Raw genomic sequence first — 23,443 nt, forward strand, 5'->3', positions numbered from 1 at the left:
CCAGGAGCAGAGGGGGGTTGAGCACCCACTGGTGCGAGCAGAAGTCAGCACCTATGGACATTAGGAAAAATTTCCTAACTGTCAGGGTGGTTAAGCACTGAAATAAATTGTCCAGAGAGGTTGCGGAATCTCCATCACTGGAGATTTTTAAAAGCAGGTTAGACAAACACCTGTCAGAAATGATCTAGATAATAGTTAGACCTTCCATGAGTGCAGAGGACTGAACTAGATGACCTCTTAAGGTCCCTTCCAGTCCTATGATTCTATGTTTCTATGAATACAAACTATCTGATCCAGCTGCATGGCATTACTTGCAGCTTAAGCATCCCTTGAAAGACGTATTTGGTCTTGATGCACTGGGAGCACCAGAGGCTGCAGGATTGTTGTTGATGTAAACAAAGTTTCATAGGTTCACCCAACCAGATATATAAACTGTTATGACTTCCTGACCCAAAAGACCCTGCCTAATTTAGATTGCCTGGAACAAAGGTTTGTATATGTCTTTGAACTCTAGCCAATGGGGAAGTGCCTTGCAAAACATTAAAAACTCTATTATCGATCTACTATTAAAGTTGATTGAGCAGGAAATAATTTCATTCACACTGGTCCTCACACAGGTTACAGTGTATGGGCCCTGCCGAAATAGACTGCTGCTGGAATTGAAAGTCTCCGAGAGCAAAGCTGGCTCATATGTTTTGGGACTATCCCAAGATACAGTCCTTTTGGCTAGAAGTAGGCAAGAGATTAATATGATAATGGATACCTCCTTAAAAATTACTTCCTAGAACTGTGTTTTGGGATATATCCCATCATCTTGGAAGCTCTCCAGTTCACTGAAAGCTTGGTTCTCTAGAGCAGTGCTTATAACCAAATGACTCTTATTGCTTAGATGAAACAGCAGACTGCCACCAAGGATAGAAATTTGGCTCATTAACTTGGCTGACCTGGCAGCTACAGAGCAGGTAATGTTTCAGGGAAAGTGCCCTCAGACAAATTTGAAAAGATTTGATCTAACTTTTTACAAACCTGTGATTAGTTCCTTGCAGATAGAAACAGATGTTGTTCTCCTTTCCCCTTCCTGTGGTTTCCTTCCTTTTCTTTCCCTCCCTTCGCAGGGAAAAAATAATAAAATACAAATTAAAAAAATTCTTTCCCAGGTCTGTGCTTACTGTTTGTATTTGGAGGTGCTGTTTGTCAGTAAACATCTTCTGTGCTGGTAACAGACTGACCACAGAAGAACAGATGTCTTACCTGTTAATTCTTTTCTATGGTCTGGCTACACCAGTGCAAATATCCATGTATGAGAACATATATTATGTAGGTCAGGATTAGTGGTTACTGATTCTCCTGACTACAGTGTCCCTAGTAAAATAGTTAAACCCTCTGCAGGGCTTATATCGTTTCTTCCCTGGAAGGGCTTTTTTGTATTCCTTCAGTTCCTCAATTGCCTGTAATCTATTAGTTGTTGTTTGTTTTTTCATAAAATAATTTTCATTAGTTAGGTTAGGGTGTTTAACCACTTTGTTTTTAGCGATGGAAATCATCAACAATAAACTACTGAAGACATGCCTGAAAGCTCCAAATAGGGCATTGGCTATAACTTCCTTTACTAGATTAGAAAGACTGTCTCATTGTGCAGTCAGACCACACACACACACGCACACACACACCAGGTAAGAAATATTGTTTGGTCTTATTCAGAGCAAGATTCAGTGGAATTCTTCAAGCCATCAGTGTTTCAACTAAGTCACTGTACTAGGGTGGTTTGTCTATCTATCTTATATGATATAGAAGATCACCCCTGTTCATTATAAGGTCTAGCAGTATATTGGGATGATAACGCATATTGAGGAAGCATAGGCAAGCTTAACTCAAGACTTGTCTTCTATGGGTTTGTGTCTGACCTCAAAGCATTCTATTTACTTTGATTATTTTAATTTTGTTTGCCATATTTATAATGGTACTAAAATTCCATTTTCCAGATAATTCCAGTATTCTATGAGTTTAGTTCCTCGGCTTTCATAGCAGATCTGTTGACAAAGTTTTAATGATAGCATCACTGTCATGACACTATAATGCTGTTTTGTGAGTTAAGGAGCTTAAGTAAGCCAAATTGCTCATCTCAAGAACATTTTCAGTCATTAGGACTTGATTATGGCCTATATTCCACAGACTGATGGTGATGATTGACTATTCAGACTTGAGTGAGACAAGAAGGAGCAACTCCTATTGTAACCTCTGCAAACAAACTACAGGTCTAATAGTTCCCTCTGCCGTAATGTACTGAAATTCTGTAAGACTTCCAAGATTTCAAATGGGAGCTCATCATATGAGATCTGTTACTAACAGGTTTTTACACTAGAATGTCTGTTAATTGTTCCTAATGACTTCAACAATTAGGCAAAAATGTAAGTTCCCAATAGAAACAAAACTCCATTACAATAAAACTCTGAACCACTATGTTTGTTAATGTATTAAACCTGTATATCTTATATTATACAAGACAATCTGTTTATATGCTAGCAAAAGCTTTTTTCCAGGTTTCACTCTGAAAGAGCAACAGAATGGGAATTATCACCAGCTATTTTCTTAAATAAGAAATGATTGTAGAAAAAAAAATCTAGTAGTCATCTAAGAAGCCTGCATGTTCTTTGTTTGTTGGACAATTCTAAGACTTCCTAGTGTGATTCACAGCTACTTTAGATATAGTTTATAAACAGCCAAAGGCGTACATTTGATCTTCTCTCTGATTTACCCTCTCCCCTGGAAAAAAAAAGTTTGCTGCCACTATTGTACACAATCTCAGATCTAATAAGTATCTATTTTGAGACCAAATATATAACCCAAGACATTCTATAACCTTGTTTCATACATCAGAAAGGCTCTTGGCCTTTTCATTCCCAAGAAGTATGGCACCTCTATGGAAAACCTTAGCGAGAGTACTAAACTTGCTCCCAGATCCCTGGTCTCTGTCAGGGCAGTGCTATGTTGCCAACTGGGACGTACATCAGATTCTTTTTCTACAGTTTTAACAGTTTTCTTAGTAGTTTTTGACTTAGTAGTCAACTTGTTAAGCTCTTCAGACTCTGCTTTTACTGAGGACAGAATACTGTATGTATATCTACATTGCATCGGAGATGTGATTGCAGTATATGCAGACATACCTGTGCTAGCTTTGATCTAGCTAGCTGGAATAATGTCAGTGAAGCTATAGCAGCAGCACAGGCTAGCCACTTGAGTACATACCCAGGGTCCTGGGAGAGCTCATACAGCGCATACTGCTGCCCATCATGCCGCAGCTTCACTGCTATTGTTGTTTGAACTAGCTAGCTCAGGTCTGTTTACATATGCTGTCATAGTATCTTTCCCCAATCTGAACCTTAGAGTCCAAAAGTTGGGATACCAGCATGAATTCCTCTAAGCTTAATTACCTGCTTAGATCTGATAAGCTGCCAGTAATCAGGAATTCCAGTGCCTGATACATTCTGGTCCCTCCAAAACCTTCCCTGGGGACCCCCAAGACCCAGACCCCCTGGATCTTAACACAGGGAAAGTAAACTCTTTCCCTCACCCGTGCGTCTCCTAGGATTTCCCTCCCTGGGTTACCCTGGAAGATTACCGTGATTCAAACTCCTTGAATATTAAAACAGGGAGGAATGTCCGTTACCCCTCTCCCCTTTCTCCCTCACCCAGAGGCAAAACAGATTCAAGCTCCATGAATCTAAAACAAAGGGATTCTCCGTTAAGTACAAACTCAATTCCCTTGAGCCTCAACAAAGGGAAAAATCAGACAGGTCTTAAAAGCAAAACTTTTAATAAAAAGAAAGAAAAAGAGTAAAAGTTATCTCTCCAATTTAGATGGTAAAAGTTACAGGGTCTGTCAGCTTATAGAAACTGGAGAAAAATTCTCCTCAGCAGAAATACAATTTAAAATACTTCCAGCCAAATACACATTTGCAAATACAGAAAACAGTCAAAAGACTATAACCGCCTTTCTTACTAAAATACTCACTGTTCTGAATATATAAGAGACTGTAGCAGGGAGATTGGCAAGAAAGCTGGTTGCACGTCTAGTCCCTTCCAGGACCCAGAGAGAACAAAGCAAAACCCAAAAAACACAAACGAAGGCTTCCCTCCACTGAGATTTGAAAGTATCTTGTTTCCTGATTGGTCTTCTGGTCAGGTGTTTGGTTCCCTGTTTGTTAACCCTTTACAGGTAAAAGAGACATTAACCTTTAACTATCTGTTTATGACATATGCTTCAGTCACACTTTTGATTGCAGTATGGAAATACTCTGAGGTGTTCACCAGTGATTGTCCACAGGTAACAATATCTATGAACCTATTCCAGTTGTCTTGAATAAGAGTAGATTTTACTGGCACATAGAAATCATTACAAATGAAAGGATAGGTATAAAATAGTATATCTGCATATTCAAATGCTCTGTAAAGATGCACTACCATATGCCAAACATTTAAATGATGAATTATTGTACAGTCCTCATAAATGTTTTATTTGCAAAAAAAATGTACTTTTCCTCACTCAACTTTAATCTTTATGTGTATGTGTCACTCTTTCGCCCATTCTAAACACTGCCTGTTTTTCAGTGGGAGTGTCTGTCATATGACCCAAGGAAATGTTCCTCTATTAGCCAACCTTCTCCTTACGTTATCACAAACAGTTCTTTTCTACGCTAAATTCACTTTATTAGACAAATTACTATTTACTTCAGCTGCCAAAACCATTTTTGTAGAGCTTGTGCTTTATCCTACAACACAACAGGTATGAATTTTAATCAGTATATTGAAATAATTCCCTTCAAAATCATATTGATTATTGTTAGAATCCATATAAGAATTCTCAACCCACACTTTCGGAGGTATAGGCTGACCTATACAAGCTGTGGGGCTTGATTGTCCAAAATAAGCAGAATCATGTAAGAATATAGAAATGACAGAAATAGGGACCTTATGCCCCAGTGCTGCAGAGAATTATGTACATGCTTAATCTGAGAGAGTCTGAGTAGTCCCACTGCTTTCGATGAGATTACTCACAGTCCTTAAAGTTAAGAAATCTGTGTAAGTCATTTCAGGATTGAGGCCTGACATAGTAGTATAGTTACATAGCTATAAAATCCCATATCCACTGTAAAGGTGTTGGCAGTCCCTGTGTGTCCCTTTTTGGCCTGGTGTGGTGCTGCAGGTGTGCCCCACCTCAATGTTTCATGGTAATAGCTTTGCCTGAGGAAAGGAGAAGCCAACACACGTTAACAAAATGATCTCATTTTAATAAGGCTTCAGGACAGAAGCAATTACAATAAACAGTTTGTTATGTCCTCCCCTCAGGATCCAGGTTCAGAGCTCCCCAAATTAATGTCCATGACACCAGGTCTCCCAGTCTGATTAGGCTGGTCTCCTGGAGCTTGAGAGAAACCACCACCTACTTCAGCCTGCCTGGCTTCTACTTCCCTTTCCTTACTTAGTTTCCTCTTTCTGTTTTATATAGCCTGGGCCTAGCGTAGTGCAGGGCAGGGCAGGGGCTCCTTGATTACCTCAGGCTTTACCAACTGTAGGTCCAGCCTGTCCCTTAAACAGGTAGTACACTTCTTCACATCCACTTATAGTTATCTGAAGCATAATTTGTACTTAGTAACTCAATTGTATACAGCGTAACAACTGGTCTCCAAAGGAAACCAAATGAGTCTAAGATATGAAGCTCAGGGGATATCTTTTCTTTGATTTACTTCTGTGTACAAATGCAGTAAATAAATAAATAACCTGTGTGCCACTGCTGAGGAGGTTCAGCAAAAGTTAAAGCCAGGTGAAGATCAAAGATACATCCCAGAAGTGCACCTGATAATTACAATAGGATTAGTGTAAAATGAGTGCATTTTTTACCAGCCATATCATTCTGTATGTTTGGAGAGGGCATGTGCTTTATTTTAATTAGCTGTTTCTTTCACTGGATTGCTTGGCCAAACCATCTTGATAAACAGAAAAAATGTAGCCATTGGTCAAAATGCTTGTAGCAAATCTCATTTTAAATTGAAGCAATTTATTCAGAAACCAATCTACTACTGCAGCAGTAATCAATGTGTTTTCCCTTAGAGTAGACCCGTTCTTGTTCTGCTGAAGGACTATTGTTAATTGCCTGTAACTAAATGATTGCTGTGCTCTTGAATGTAACTCTTTGCCACTTGTTCATTTGTTGCGTTTAACAGAATGCCAGTTCCCCTAAGGTTCTGCCTGGTAATTTTCCTTTACAATTTTCACCTTTCAGTCTCAGTCCCTTAAACAGGGCAAGGTTTGTAATTTTAACATCATAACACAAAGGCTAAACAGATTTTAAAAGGTTTACTCTTTTTGTTTCTCCCTCTGATGTGGAATTGTGCTGAAACTGAACCTTTTTAAAATGCTGCCACTCCAGGCAACTTGAACTTGAGCAGAAAAAGCACATCACACTTCAAGGACAGCGTAACACTTGCTGTAGCAACCATTCCCAAAGTTTAATACGAAAGATAGAATAAAGCAATGGAGTGTGAAGACAAGTACATCTTGCTAGCTTTGCTTACAGTCTAGTGTTAATGGTCACTACATAACAATATCCAGCTGTTATACAGCACTTTTCATTGGTCAGTCTCCAAGTGCTTTAAAGAAGTCAGTATCATTATCCCCATTTTACAGATGGAGAAACCAAGGCACAGGAAAGCTTTGAATGGACCCAGGGGGTCAATCAGGCCGATACTCAGATGGCTAGCCTGTGCCACTACCACAACGGCCACACTGCAATATTTAGCACGTACTTGAGCAACCGAGCTAGTACCCGTCTGTTTACCTGGACTGGGAGGTCTGCTTCCAGGTGTAGTGTAGACATACCCTTAGGATCAGTGAATGCTCTTATAAATTTTGCTGTGTTGCTCTGCCAATGGTTATGATGCAATGTTATATGAATTCAGATTGATTTTATTAAAAGGAAATAACTGTACATGCTGTACTTGCTCTAGAGAGGTTTATAATTCCAATAGTGGAAAATGTACTTTAAAACAGACTCTGTATTGACCAAAGTGCTACTTTTTATATAGCATATTAGTTTGCAAGTTGATGGTGGAAATACAAAACATACAGTGTCTTCTATTTAATGGGGAACATTTTGGTTTTGAAGAGTAAAGTTTTTCTTGCCTTTAATGCATCATAACAGCAGGCATATAAGTTGTATATTTTGCACCTAGGAATGTAGCATATTAATTCCCCATATTCTGGTTACCACTGAACAGCTGCATCACTTGTGGTGCAAAATGATAAACAGAATGTTGTAAGCCAGTGTAGTGTAATTTCCATTTCCATTTATTCTCTAAAATATTGTATTACTAGCCTATGCAAACTGTATTTTTTTTAAGTAAGCCTCCCTACAGACCAGAAAAGTACTGAAAGTATGAAATAACAAGCACTGGTCTTAAAAATGTTAACACAAAGGAGCTTCTACCACAGTTTAGAAAAGAATTATATGGAATGTAAATACTTTCATTTCATTTTATTACACTTTTAGTGTCCTTTGGGGAGCAATGAAACCTTTTTAACAGTTGTGTGTATCAGAATAATAAAAAGTGTCCATTTATTGGTAGAACATAGTAAAATTAAATGGAACTTTTCTCTAATCTTTTATTTTGTTAATTAAATTATATAATAATGTATTATTACATATGCATAACCAAAAAGATTTACCTGGATAACAGGAGGGTTTACATTACTTAACCCAAGTACATGCTGTCCAAATAGAGGCAAATGTTATGAAGACAGGATGTTGTTTTTAGGGCACAGTGCCCCTTAGTAGTGCATTATATAAAGTTTTCCTTATGGAACGCTGTATTCTCTTCCAGTTAGGCCTTTTTATCAGCTAAAATGTGTCCATTCAATTTCTAAAGACCTGCCCCAGTCCTTCTTCAAAAATGGAGGTTAGAAATATTTAAAATTAATGGATTTTCCTGGGGTGTACAAAATTACTGATCCTCTCTAATTTTAAAATAACTAACAAACAAAACCTTTGGAGCTTTGTACTATTTAATTTTTGTTTCTTTTTGCATTCTGATTTCTTATTTGAAAAGTAGTGAGAATAATAACAAAATGGACTCAAAAGAGTTACTTCTGCTTTCCTGAGTATTCAACTCTTGGAAGTAGGAACAACAGATAATGATGACTATCGGTTATTGTTATTATCTGATAAATGACATCATCAAGGAGATTGCTGCTGTCAGACAGATATGGCTGCATTTGATTATATTCTCCATCCTGAGGGATTCAACTGCATGACAATGATTGCCATCTATCATGTGAATCTCCAGTGGTCTGATGTAACAAAGGAAGAGCGGTCATGCTCTGAATCTGAATGTCTGAACTGACAAATTGCAATGATTTGCAACATCTCAACCAAAGACCTCCCTGTTTAGGGAAAAATGAGGGAGAGGGGAGGAGGGAGATGAATTACAGATGAACAGGAAACTGTGTCAAAGATATTAACACATAACTGAGGAATGGGATTTTGGGGTTCCCAGGATGATTTGTCTTCATACTGCACAAGCATTTTTATTTATATTTTGAAAAAGTAAAATGGTTATCTTTAATGCAATTGACAGAAACCCATCATGAAACATAGCTGTGTGTTCTGATATTTTGTGTGAGGTAGGAGGAAGAGGGTTGTGTCTGCCTTCAGCTCCACAAAAAAAGGAAAGCAGTTATATGCGCTTAAAATATGAATGGGGTGTGACATAATATATCTATTGCAAACAAAACAGTGATATACAGATATATATTAAACCCAGCACAGAACAGTGAGTAAAAATACTTGACTGATTTTTCACATAACCTATTTAAAATGTGGTACAAGGGTATTTACATATATATAAAGGAAAAACTGCATTATCAGTACATTTCTCAAATTGTCCCATCAATAATCTGGAAAATTAAGTGCCAAAATCCTGTATTTGTATTCTACTGTTATCTTCAAACTGCAAAATATCTCCAGTGTTACCCTTTCTCCCGTTCTGAATGTGGTTATTATATTTTATAACTCTTTGCAGAGCTGATGTATACAGTTGAGCTTGCTGGTGGGCTTGGTGCTATTCTGCTGCTGCTTGTTTGTTTAGTGACTATCTACAAGTGTTACAAGATTGAGATTATGCTCTTCTACAGGAATCATTTTGGAGCTGAAGAACTAGATGGAGGTAAGGCAGCTTCTCAGTATATTTCTACTTTCTACATTTGCCTGGCTCTTTTTTCAAGTGGAGTAAGAAGTGTTAACAATGCGGCAACCATCAGTGGCGTTTCTCTCACTGCATTAGGCACTGCATTGAAAATGCATCCCTAGACAGCAGATTAGAAGCAATGATTGTTTAACTGTTGCATTTGCTGCTCTGCAGATCTCCAGGAGACACCTATATCTTCTAGATTTTTACTCCCAATATCAAATGTAAATTACAAACATTCTATCAATATTGAAAGCCAACTTCACTTCCCCATAAGCAAGTGTCTCCTCTAATTATATTCCCCCAAAATGTTAAGAGGCTGAAGTGAATCTCAATTTGCTCCTTGTTTAAGCTGATCAGTTTAAATAAACTGTACTGCGTGTTTTGGAATTTACCCACCAGTCTATGCTCTTGAGTTTATTACGTAACTGTTTAGAGAGTGGCTCATGTTGATTAAACTAGTTGTTCTGCAGATGTGGTGGTTCAAAGACACCTAGTTTAAACAATAATAATTGGCATTATTTGCACTGACCTATATCTGAATTATACCCTGCTTTTATCATTGAAGAAAAATGTTGTATTTGTCTCTAACCACACTAATCAGTGTCACAGCTGAATAGCAAACTAGGTTGAACACTGGGTTTTGATTAATTAGGCTTTGTGCCTTCAATCAGAGTTCTTGCTGTTTCAGACTGCTACCATATGTGTGGTACACTATATCCTTATTTACTAAAATCCTATTGAAATAAGGGTGTTAACTGCTATTGAAGATACAAGGTTTGGATAGATCAGGGTTTCTCAAACAGGGGTCGCTGCTTGTGTAGAGAAGACCCCTGGTGGGCCAGGCTGGTATGTTTACCTGCCCCATCCGCAGGTCCGGTCGATTGCGGCAACCACTGGCCGCGGATCACTGCTCCGGGTGATGGGAGCTGCTGGAAGCGGCGCAGGCTGAGGGACATACTGGCCACCACTTGCAGCAGCTCCCTTTGGCCTGGAGCAGCGATCTGTCCCTGGTGGGAGCCATGATCGGCCGGACCTGTGGACGGGGCAGGTAAACACACCGGCCTAGCCTGCCAGGGGCTTTCCCTATACAAAGGGTGATCCTTCTTTGAGAAACCCTGAGATAGATGATATTCTGTTATATTTTATAGTGTGATGTGTGTGGGATGGGAGATGTTAGCCAAATCTGTCACAGTGAGGATGAACAGAGGCAGAAAAATTGTAAGGGCCTATGTAATGTCATAGGATAGTGCACATTACACCTAAAATTCCCAGGAGTTGACCCACTTCTGCCTATAGTATAAAAATATGCAAAGATGTGAAAGAGAGTGCCCAAACAACAAAATTAGAATCAAGTAATCTCACCTGCTACACACACACACACACACACACACACACAAATATATCAGTATCTTGCATCAATGTGTCACCTTCTACTGAGAGATCACAAAATGCTTTGCAACATTAATGTGTTAATTCATATAACACCCCAGTGTGATAGATTAGTATTTCTACTCTCACAATTAGGAAACTGAGACGTAAAGAGGTTGTGACTTGTTCAGCATCACACAGATTTTTGGTAGAACCTGCTTCCCTCGGGAACCAACCAACAAAGCAAACTCTCCTCTCTCTTTGTATGGACCCTTCTCCAGCTTGCGGTTCTTGCTTTCTAGAATTTGAAAACTCATATGGTCAGAAACATTACACACTAGTCTTGTAACTTCATTCTGAGATCAAATCTCCTATTTAAAAATAGTAACCACAAAGCACTCTTAGCAAGAAACTGAGTTAGGTTTTTGAAGAGAGAAAAATTAATATAATTGTCTATTTAAGTCAGTCTTTTCAGTAAAATAGATTCTGCCATTACAGCGGGTAGAGAAGATGTTCTCTTTAGATAAAAACAGCAGAAAATGTTATGTGCTTAGCTGTGGTAATATGTTAAATGAAATATTACTCTGAGATGCCAAACAAAATATAACGTATTGAATAAAGTGGAGTACATCAAAAGCAGAAAGAAAAACCTATTGTACTGAGGGAGTTATTGCAGCTGGACTTTTTACAATAAGTATCTTTCACTTAAGTTCTCAAAATTAATGCACATATAGGAAGGCATAAAGGAAATGCCTTATGGACCAATACTTTACACTTTGCATAGGAAGACGTTGTAGAAGTAGGCTCCTGTCCCTTGTAGTTTTTATTACTAATAGACATTGTGCTTCACTGTTCTTTCCAGAGGCTCTCCACAAAATGCTATTTTTCAAAATTCTCCCTATCTGTATCTCCTGAGGGACATTAGCCGTGTACCCACATGTTATCCATAATTTACATCATGTTCTGTCATATCTCAGCATAACATTTAGATAAGCAAACATTAACATATTCACAGACTCTTTTTGTACAGTGTGCTGAATCCATAGAGGATTCCAAACACTCCAAAATTTAGATCCAATTCAATTTCTCAGCAGAAGATATCCCTCAAAATGCAATGTTCAGTTTCTTTCCTGATTAGAGAGTGAGTTCTGCACGATATCAAAGCTCATCATGTTCTCTTCTTTCTTAGCCTTAGAAGAAAACTGCATTCATTTTTCTCATCATTGCAATCTGATTCCTGTGCAATATTGTGGGTAAACTGAAAGATGTATTTGAAAGTAAAGCTTTTTACCCTTAGAGTGAGTGTAACTTAACCTCAGTAAATTCTATCAAGCTGCTGCAGGTGTTCCTTCACAGTTGCTGATCCATCCCTCTTACCTCAAATTTGGATTATACCACATGACTCTGCCTGAGGAACTAGGCCTTATTTCTTGACTCTCCAGCAAAAAATCTCCCTCATGCTTCACTGTTTTCATGTACCCAAGCCACCTTTGTTCCCAATCACCAGTTCCCTCAGCCTCTCCTCAAAAGTCATGTGCTTCAGCCCCCTAATCATTTCTGTTGCCCTCTGCTGGACTCTCTCCAATTTTTCCACATCCTCTTGTAGTGTGGGGCCCAAAACTGGGCACAGTACTCCAGATGAGGACTCACCAATGTTGAATAGAGGGGAATGATGACATCCCTCGATCTCCAAGCAATGCCCCTACTTATATAGCCCAAAATGCCATTAGCCTTCTTGGCAACAAGGACACATTATCGACTCATATCCAGCTTCTCATCCACTATAACCCTTAGGTCCTTTTCTGCAGAACTGCTGCCTAGCCATTCGGTCCCTAGTCTGTAGCAGTGCATGAGATTCTTCCGTCCTAAGTGCACTTGTCCTGTTGAACCGCGTCAGATTTCTTTTGGCCCAATCCTCTAATTTGTCTAGGTCCCTCTGTATCCCATTCCTACCCCAGTGTATCTACCGCTCCTCCCAGTTTAGTGTCATCAGCAAACTTGCTGAGGGTGCAGTCCACACCATCCTCTAGATCATTAATGAAGATATTGAACAAAACCGACCCCAGACTGACGCTTGGGGCACTCCACTTAGACATGGAGCCATTGATCACTACCCGTTGACCCCGATGACCTAGCCAGCTTTCTATCCACCTTATAGTCCATTCATCCAGCCCATACTTCTTTAACTTGCTGGCAAGAATACTGTGGGAGACCGTATCAAAAGCTTTGCTAAAGTCAAGGAATAACATGTCCACTGCTTTCTCCTCATCCGCAGATCCAGTTATCTCATCATAGAAGGCAATTAGGCTAGTCAGGCATGGCTTGCCCTTGGTGAATCCATGCTGACTGTTCCTGATCACTTTCCTTTCCTCTAAGTGCTTCAGAATTGATTCCTTGAGGACCTGCTCCATGATTTTTCCAGGGACAGAGGTGAGGCTGACTGGCCTGTAGTTTCCTGGATCCTCCTTCTTCCCTTTTTTAAAGATGATCACTACATTAGCCTTTTTCCAGTCATCTGGGACCTTCCCGATCGCCATGAGTTTTCAGAGATAATTGCCAATGGCTCTGCAATCACATCCATCAACTCCTTTAGCACCCTCAGATGCAGCGCATCAGGCCCCATTGACTTGTGTTCGTCCAGTTTTTTTAAATAGTCCTGAACTACTTCTTTCTCCACAGTGGGCTGGTCACCTTCTCCCCATGCTGAGCTGCCCAGTGCAGCAGTCTGGGAGCTGACCTTGTTCATGAAGACAGAGGCAAAAAAAGCATTGAGTACATTAGCTTTTTCCACATCCTCTGTCACTAGGTTGCCTCCATCATTCAGTAAGGGGCCGCTTCTTGTAAACTTCTTTTTTTGTGTTTAAGATCAGCAGGGATTTCTCTGTTAAGCCAAGCTGGTTGCCTGCCATATTTACTATTCTTTCTACACATCGGGATGGTTTGTTCTGGAACCTCAATAAGGATTCTTTAAAATACAGCCAGCTCTCCTGGACTCCTTTCCTCCTCATGTTATTCTCCGAGGGGATCCTGTCCGTCAGTTCCCTGAGGGAGTCAAAGTCTGCTGCTGTCCTTTCTTCTTTTTGTCAGGATCCTGAACTTGACCATCTCTGCCTCCCAGGTTCTCATCCACTTTTGCTTCCCCTACTAATGCTTCCCTGTTTGTGAGCAGCAGGTTGAGAAGAGCTTTGCGCCTAGTTGGTTCCTCCAGCACTTGCACCAGGAAATTGTGCCCTAAACTTTCAGAGCTCTATAAGATTACTAGGGGGCAGCATGTAATATAGGAAAAAGTATGGGTCTGTAAACCAGAAATTCCTCCATTTTTAATCCTGAATCCATCACTGACTTGCTCTGTAACCTAGGAAAGTCTCTTCTGTATCATTTTACCCATCTGCTAATTATAGACATATTATATTTTGGAGTGTTAAGAGAACTAATGAATGTTTTATAACACTGTGAAAAAACAGGCCAAAATTTTCAAAAATAGGAGCTTACTGGTAGCTTCTACATTCTCAACACTTTTGAAAATCAAGCCACGTAGAAAATCAGGCCTAATCATGGATTTAAGTGTCTAAGTATTTTTTAAAATCTTACACATAGATTTCTATGTAAGTGCTAAGTATAATAATATTACAATCTACTGCTAGTTGAAGCTACCTTGACAAGGTATGACATAAGTTGTGCCACTAGAGTACACAAATCCCAGGGTGAGAGATTTCATACCAGTTTCCATCCTGCTATAAAGCTAGTTTAACAGTTAATATTTACATAAAAGGTTTAATATTTATATTTTTCAAGGGCCACCTTAGAAACTGAATGATCTCCAGCATTGCCTTTTTTCCCCACGACTAAAATAATTGTAATAACTTAACCAATTGGTATACTCGAATCAACAGACAAAAATGCAAAATCTTCACGCTAGATGATTCCATAACTTCTTTCACCTTTCTTCTCTTTGAATATACAAAAGTCTTGAAACGAGAAAAGGAAGATGCTTTACATATACATTATATATACATATATGTTAGATGTATATATTACATATAGTTAAAGTATCATATGTATGTGTATATGTATTGTGACAGACCCAAACCAGTGGGGTCCAGGAGTCTGGTAGAGGGCAAATATACTGGTTACTGGTTGAGTAGTTTTCTGTTCCCTGAGTGACTAGAGCAGGGGTTGCACTGGAGTAATCAGGAACCTGCTAGAACCAATGAAGGCAGACAGGCTAATTAAAACACCTGCAGCCAATCAAGGCAGGCTAATCAGGGCACCTGGGTTTAAGAAGGAGCTCACTCCAGTCAGGGAGGGGGGAGCCAGAGGAGAGGAAGTGCATATGAGGAGCTGGGAGCAAGAGGCACAAGGAGCTGAGAGTGAGAGGGTGTGCTGCTGGAGGACTAAGGAGTACAAGCGTTATCAGACACCAGGAGGAAGGTCCTGTGGTGAGGATAAAGTAAGTGTTTGGAGGAGGTCATGGGGAAGTAGCCCAGGGAGTTTTAGGTGTCATGCAGCTGTTACATGAGGTACTATAGACAGCTGCAATCCACAGGGCCGTGGGCTGGAACCCGGAATAGAGGACGGGCCCGGGTTCCCCCCAAACCTCCCAACTCCTGATCAGACATGGGAGTTGACCCAGACTGTGGGGAAGATCACTGAGGTGAGCAAATCTGTCAATAAGCGCAGGACCCACCAAGGTAGAGTAGGAACTCTGTCACAGTATATGTGTGTGAGTGTATATGTGTATATAAATGTTACACATCTCTTGATAGGGAGTGAAATCCTGGCCCCACTGAAGTCAATAGGCATGCCAGGATTTCACCTAGAAAATCTTGCCTCTGGATAACAGTGCCATCCTCCGTGAAAAAGTCTTTAATTATTAGGCTTAGATTCATTAAACTGAATGAAAGGCATTTCTCAACTGAAGCAGATGTTTACATACTAGATTCCAGTTGCAATAAATCCATATGGTATCTCCATCTGGAGAAATAGTCTCCAAATACTGATGTGGACGCAGAAACACTGAGACATGCTTGCCAGAATATGGTTAAATGTGGATATAATGACTTCATTAAACTATAAACCAATGAGGAAACACTACCCATCAGAACTGTTCCAGTGGCCCTGGGTTGTACAAAGCTACAGTGGGTCTGAGACCATGCCCTTCTACACCCCCAGGCCTGCTCAGGGACACTGGGTGGAAGCCAGAGTCCCAACCTATTCCCCTCCTGCATGCAAGATGTAGGAGAGATGAGATAAGAGGAGCCCCATGCTGTGTTAGACATGGAAGCAAACCCTTTCACCATGTAATGTCACAGTCAGGGCCTCTGCCTGAAATGCACATTGGGTTACAGAAACCTCACATCAGAAACTTTTTTTAACCCACCAACCACAATGGAAATGGCAAAGTTGCAATAAATGTACTGTAAATTCAAAAACTTGCGCTCTGGGATGCTGGATGGAAAGTGAAAAAAAAACCCCAAAACATATAGCCATTGTGCTGTATGGGAAAAAACCCTTCGAGACCCCAAAACATAATTTGGCAATAGGCTTAGTACCTGACATAGTAAGATATCCAGTTCACCAGATAAGAGTGGGGAAGGGTGGGGCTTGAGCAAAGCAAAACTGGCTACCATCCAGCAATGGGCAGAAATGATCCCTCCTTCCTACTCTCAGGGCCATGCGGGTCTGTCATGAGCTTAGTCATTCACAGGCAGCAGGATCAGGTAGGACCAAATCAGAGCCTGAATGCTGTGGGAGACTGCATCCTCCTACCCCTACCCTGCGGGCCATTGGGAGAGAAGGGACAAGAGAACCAGTGGAAGCCTGAATTTTCCCCGGTGCCTTGGCCCACACCCAAGGCAAGTAGAGGAGGTGGTCCATGTATTCTTACTACTCCCAGACCCATTAGTCACACACCCCAGTTAGTGACAAAGTGGCCAGGCTTTAGTACAATCCACGAACTTTTCAGCTGAACTCAGAGTAACTATTTAAATTAGAGGGAGCAGTACTTACAGTCTAAAGGAATCAATAAACTCTCAAACTGAAGAATGAAAATGCAGAAGGTGATCAGCCTACCCTGAGTGGCTTTATTTAAAGGAACAGGTGGGTAGGAGAACTGAATACAAGAAATAATAGAAAAAGGCTGAATAAACAAATAAACAGATTAATACTATAAAACCCACACAAACATCTATTCTCCTAGCCATCCTTACAAAACCCTAACATCCATTATGGGTGGGGTTAGTGGGGCAGCCGCCTAGGGTGCAAAGCCATAGGGGCAGAAAAATGAGGTAAAAAAATGATGATAGGAGGTGTGAAAATGCTTGCTCACTCCAGATGCTAAACTGCCTAGTTATGGCTCTGTCATTATAGGTTGGCTAAGAACGTTGTCAGGATGCAGTGGAAACAATTTCAGTTTTTTAGAGTAATAATGTTGGAGATGGTGCGACATTGTAGCACTCCCATGAGATCCCACAGAACTAGCCATTCTGTACCAGTGAAGCTTGGGAGTCCTCTTACTAAACTGCTATCAGATGTTATGCATTCACTCCATTTCCTTGATCCTTGCTGGAACAGGAACTAGGTGATGATAAGGAGGTCAGAGTGCCTTCTCTCACCTCATAACAGTCCCTCCACTCTTGCCTCAGTCTTCTCACTGGTGTGGAGTATTCACTGGATGTGCCTCCTGGCAGCATCTTTCAGATGAGGTCTTTGCAGGAGAGGATCTAACAGCTCTAAATGAGAACTCTGTTGCCCTCATCAGCTCTCTAACTCAGGCTTCAACTTGGAGAAACACCTCAAGCTTTGCATTAATTCAGAAGGTCAAGGAAAGGAGAGTTCCCATTGCTTTTAGCACTGGGAGCCAAATCAGTGCTCAACTTAGGCGGCTTGACAGGGCAGTTTCTGTCTTGATCTCACTGTTGGAAGTGGGACTGCTTATATAAACCACCTACAGCACCTTCTCCTTCACTCCCAGTTCTGCAGCAAAATACTGGCAAGGCTCATATGGAATCATCTACATCAGATTTTGTCACGACAAAAGAAGGTCAACAATAGTTCTTAATAACTTCTGTGGCTTGCTAGTTGAACTGAACAGGAACAAGGCACTTCTTATTCTGAAACATGTGGAAGTAATCAGAAACAACTCCATGTGTAGACAAGCCCATGCATTATGGAAAAAAAAAGGAAGACACCTTTGAGAATCTTTTAATATGAATTAGCTACTAATACCTTGGGATATAATTTTTGTAAATAGTCTGGGCATCTTAGAAAGTATTTTTGTTAATGATTAGGCCATACAGGTAATGACAACTCTGCAATTGCTGCTGAAGCTAGTGACACATTCTCAGTTACAGAATCTCCCCTGGGGACCAATGAAATAACACTGCAGTAACAACCTCAAGTGTGCATATGAGTTCTAACTGCCTGCAGGCACAGTTTGCTAATCAGAAATGTTATTTCTTGAAGCTCAATTTCAAATTTTATCAAATAAAGCAGCTACACAAAAATGCAGCTTTAATCCTTCGAAATGTTAGTAGTAGAATTAGTGGTAGAATTATACAAAAACAGGATTTCTCCTCTTAATTAAAATTTATATTCTCACAGTGACTCACTTTAAATCTTTTTAGTTTTAGGCATTTGGCAGCATTTGAAATGTCATTCAAAGAGTAAAATGACAATTTATGTCTGCAGATGGGGGTTTGTAGCTTGTATCCATGAAACTTATTGGTTAAAAGAAAAATGGGTTCTATTGTTACTGTCTCCCCAATTTTTTTATAGCAATTAAGGCATAATTTTAACTGAAAGTCACAAAAAAATAAGTATCAGAGGGTTAGTCGTGTTAGTCTGGATCGTGTGGCAAATTGCCAGTACTGTTATGCTGGGTCTCACGCTTTCTCTTCTTTGGGGAAGGTTTCAGGGCACCATTGCTTGCCTCTGAACCGGTATTTTAATTACCCCACTAGTGTCCTTGAGGAGGGGAGTGGAGAGGGAGGGACCTGGGCCCGCCCTCTTCTCCAGGTCCCAACCCAGGGGCCCTGAGCCTTGTGGTTAGGGCACTCAGCTGGGATGTGGAAAACCCAGGTTCAATTCAACTGTTTCCCTGATGGGGAGAGAGGATTTGAATAGCTTGAACTAGCAGTTCCTTCCCCTGGGCTACTTCCCTCTCCTGCCCTTCAGCTTGGGAAGGGGCTTCTTGCCCTCCTTTTACACAAGCCAAGTGCCCCTTATCTAGGGTTTCTTTTGGATTTCTCAGCCCACCACAGCAGTCCTCCAAACTTTCCTTTTGTCTCTCTTCAATACTGTTCTCTTCTCCAACTCCTTCAAACTGCTCTCTACACCAACCAAACCTTCCTGCTCCAACTCCCACACTGTCTGACTGAAGCAGGGGGGTTTTATCACATGACTGACTGCTGGTGCTCTAATTGGCTTCAGGTGCTCTAGTTAATCTATAACAAATCTTCCTCCCCTTGCAGGGAATAAGGCTCCCTGCTAACACTCTCCTGCTGCCCTCTGGCCATGATGTATCACAATCTGTAAAAAGCAACAGAGTCCTGTGGCACTTTATAGACTAACGGAAGTATTGGAGCGTAAGCTTTCGTGGATGAATTAACATTATCATTGTAATGTTCTTTATAAGATTAACTGTTCTAATAGAAAAGATCACCCTAGCATCTATTATGTTCTTTTGAACCCAGAGCAGTCTGAAAGATATGAGAGATTTGAAGATCGCAGCTGGCATAACCCAATCTGGCAGGTTTAACTTGAGGTTAGTAGTGCTGTGTGTTAGGGAAGGGACCTGAATGTATTCCTTCCATACATTTTTTTTTAAGCCTAAGGAAAATTGGAGCCTGTTTCAAGACAGAAGCTGAAGGTCTGTGTCTCCAAACCATTTGTTCCTTATTCTAATTCAGTAAATAATGGATTTTTTTCAGATTCCTGGTAGTTCAGGGGAAGGGGAGAGAGAGAGAGATTGGATTCGAACCGAATTTGAAAATTCTGACAAATTTCAGCAAATTGAAAAAGTCTATTTTAGGTGGAACAAATCATTTAATTCAACCTGAAACATTTTGTTTCAAGGCATTTTTACAAGGTTGGATTCACAAAGTGGCCAAAGGAAGGGGTGGTAATGCCTCTCTGATAAGGTTTAGCCCAGTGGTTAGGGCACTCAGCTGGGATGTGGAAAACCTAGGTTCAATTCAACTGTTTCCCTGATGGGGAGAGAGGATTTGAATAGAGGTCTCCAACGCTGCTTAGGAGAGTTCCCTAAGCACCAGACTATGGGATGTTCTGATGTGGGACTCTCTGTTAAAGTTGTTCTACTTTGAATAAATAATTAGTCACTGGCACAAGGACATGGACCTGGGTCTCTCATCTCCTTGTTGAGGGCTGTAAGAAGCAGGCTATAGAGACACTTTCTTTCTCTTGCCCAGAGACTATTTAATTATTTCTACAACAATGGCTTCAACAGAGGAAACTGAGAAAATCCCAACCTACACTACCTACCTCTGACCAGAAAAGCAAAGCAAACCTCACCCTTGCAAGGCTGCCTCCCAGTTCACAAATTGCATTAGTCTATTAATTCATCCAAAAAATAATACAGTCAATTTTTTTACTCGTGTTTAGTCTCTGCTGACCTTTCATAGATCACTCAGGTAGCATATAGTGCATGTTCATTCTTTGGATACTTTATAGTAATATTCTTTTTGTAGTTTTTTCTTTCGACGGGTAAACATTTTGCAGCAATAAAGAGAATAGTTAATATCACTATCTTTTAAATGTCATGATCTTTTTAGAACTCTAAAACTCTTATAAGAGTGTTTGGGTTTTCATATCAATCTTCTAAGACTCTAATGTATCTAATATTTTATTTAACAAGTAGTAAATCTTCAGAGGTAGATTTTAATTTAAATTTTAACAGTTAATGAGAGCAACTGAGAGTGCACCTAAACATGTTTTTTTTCTAATTTCATTAGGAATATGAAATTAGAATAAAGCTTAGTAAAAGATCTACCATTAATAATAGATTACTCAGTTTGGTTTTGTTAATTAAATAATAGTCTATCTGGTATATCCATCAATGCCATATTTGAGTTCTGACAATTACAAGTCAGCAAAAATACAGATGATAAAATTTGTATGTTTGCAATAGTGCAATAATGGCACTTTATTAATCTTTCAGACCTCTTACACCAGATTTTCACCTGCTGTGAATTATTACCTATTTTCAGGCAATATCGGCTGTGTTTCAGAAATTCATTTTTTTAGAGAAAAGGTTTATATTAGTATTCATATAAACACCCTAGAAGCAGTGTAATTTATTAATTTATCATGAAATTTAGGCTTCTAAAATTCAAAAAGAGTTAATTGATTAGAAGGTAGCAAAAAAGTTAACTACATTAAAACTCATTACAGAATTGGTTCACTTGCTATTTAAATGTGTGTGGCTAGGGGTAAGATGTGGCAGGGCCATTGACTAGTTGAGAACAAAGTTCAAATCCAAACCTCAGTCACTATTGAAACAACGTAATCCCAAATGTTGCGTGTCACAAAGCCACCAGGTAAATTAGCATAATTGTCTTTGTTCAAAAAGCTAGAAGTATATTAGCTGAGCCACTATATTTAGGGAATTTTCTCATTACATGCTTGCACTATGGCTACCCCAATGCTAACAGTCCCTTACTTTCATAAACACTAAAATTGGCTCACCATTATTTAAATGCATGATGAGTTTCATTTTTCTATTAGCCTTCAATAAATGTTAGGGGAAGAAAACTTTTTTAAATTTTGTAAAGACTCATCACGACTTTTAGATTCTTTGGATGCCCATGCAGTCAAACAAACATTTCAATTACACTATTCACTATGTTGAGGGAGATGGAAAATACATGCCTGCAATACATTCAGTGTATTAACAAATTATGAAGTTCACTCAAATTAGAACTTGTTAATATTGTTTTGAAATGGCTAAAATCATTGGGAAAATCTCTCGATACCTATTTAAATAATTTCTTATCGACCAAGGTAATTAAAAATAGCAAAGCTTGCTGTATGAAATTGCCTTTGAATCAGTATGGCATTGACGAATCTGGTCTTTTATTTCTATTTCTTTTCCTGAAATCTTAGTTATGTCTGAATCTATACTATGCTGAAATGTACTCTGGGGAAGGAGGAGAATTAGTTATCCATCAAGTTTTCCATTGATCTAGAAATGGAACATCTGCTAAAGTCAGAAGTGGCTTGCTGGCTACGTTTAGCAGCAAAGGAATCTGCATGTGATCAGCTCTGTTCAATCTAGTAGAGGTTTCTGCAGTCAATATTAATTACTCTACAGGATTTCAGGAGACATGAGAGAGATGGAGAGCCTAACTAGCTGTAAAGTTCAATAAAAGTAAACCCTGGACCTAGCAATGCTACTTGTGACATTTGTCCAAGCAGTGTTGTTTTTTTTCCATGTTAACAGTTTTGTGGTCAAGTGCATTACATCTGCCACACATCAGAATTTGTGATCTGCTTCAATGGGGCTGACCACAACCAACTGACTCACATGCACTCCATCAAATGATATTCCTGTAGACTTTTATCCACAAGTGTAATTCTTATGGCCTGATTCAGCAAAAATATCTGCAGTCGTTAAGGCCATTTAAGTCCTCAAAAGCCACATGGGGCTGAATGGTGGCCAACCTGTTAATAGGTAAGGTGTTCACATAATAGCACTCATTCCAAGTAGAGTCTATCATTCAGCCCCTGGAAAAGTGTAAGACAACTTTTGAGCATTGGCTGAAAACCTTTTGCATGTACAGTTGCTGAAAGAGAATGCATACAGATGCATATTTACATGCTCAATAACCATTTACTCACATGGGCATAATAGATGCAAAAAGATCCATAATGTTTGGGTCTCGTTTTATGAAATCTAGTTACAATAAGCCATTTAAATGACTGCGACACAGGCGGTTCTTACCCCTTAAAATCAGAACAGCATCTGCGACTGCAGCCCAAGAAGCTTGTATAGCTTCTGATGATCAGTGACTCTGGAGACTTACTGGGGGTGCATAGGGTGTTAAAATGGCCACTAATGGAAATGAAGATGATGCAAAAAGTGTACCCTAGGATGACCTATTTTAAAGGTTTAGGTTGAAATCCTGGCTCCACTGAAGTCAATAGCAAAATTCCCATTGATCTCAGTGGAGCCAGCATTTCACCCTTAATATCGACCTTGCAGAGCTAGTTTAGACAATGGTGACAAATATGCAGCTCATTGGGCCTCCACAATACCAGGAATGTAGAAATAATACCTAGAGGTTGGCCTTTATGTTTCACTGCTACAAAGAGTACAGGGATACAAGCTGCTTTGTGCTGACTAAGACCTCTATGGAGATACCTTGAGCCCCCTAAGGGAAATTACACACACTATATCTGGACCCATTCCCTACTGGTTCCCTCTGTGGGGAACTAATGAAAACCTTCTGTCCCCTTCCCACGTGCCATCCCCTGTTGGCATGGCAGAGTTGGTTGAGAGAGACTAAGATGGAGTAAGCTATACACTGAACTTGTGCTTTGCAGCTGGGGCCTCAATTGCATAGCTATGCTGGGGATAGGGGGAGGGCAAACTGGTTCAAACTAGCCTCACTGCCTGCTTTATTTTTTTAGTTGTTTCAAATGAGTCATGTAATAAAGAGCTCACAAAAATGTCTATAGTAGTAATCATTTCCCCCTGTACAGCTACATGTTTATAAATATGCATGGGGCTGTGATAGAATGTCATATGTCATGTAGGGTTGAGTTGATTGAATCACTTCATGTAATATAATGTGATTGTGCAGCCCAACTTGATA

The 23,443-nt window shown here is 39.9% G+C and overlaps 1 protein-coding gene across 2 annotated transcripts in view; it reads left to right on the top strand.

Moving 5' to 3' along the window:
• IL1RAPL1 (interleukin 1 receptor accessory protein like 1) overlaps nt 1-23,443 on the top strand; it is a 1,148,381-nt gene that overhangs the window by 1,114,492 nt on the left and 10,446 nt on the right. The window contains exon 9 of one of the 2 annotated variants that reach the window (XM_030575237.1): nt 9,075-9,218. The exons of the other annotated variant lie outside the window; for it this stretch is intronic. Within the exon in view, the coding sequence (XP_030431097.1) occupies nt 9,075-9,218 (144 nt within the window). The remainder of the gene's footprint in view (nt 1-9,074; nt 9,219-23,443) is intronic. 2 annotated transcript variants of the gene reach the window in all.

Source organism: Gopherus evgoodei, chromosome 1 (assembly GCF_007399415.2).
Source record: "Gopherus evgoodei ecotype Sinaloan lineage chromosome 1, rGopEvg1_v1.p, whole genome shotgun sequence".
In the NCBI taxonomy this organism is placed as follows: Eukaryota; Metazoa; Chordata; order Testudines; family Testudinidae; genus Gopherus; species Gopherus evgoodei.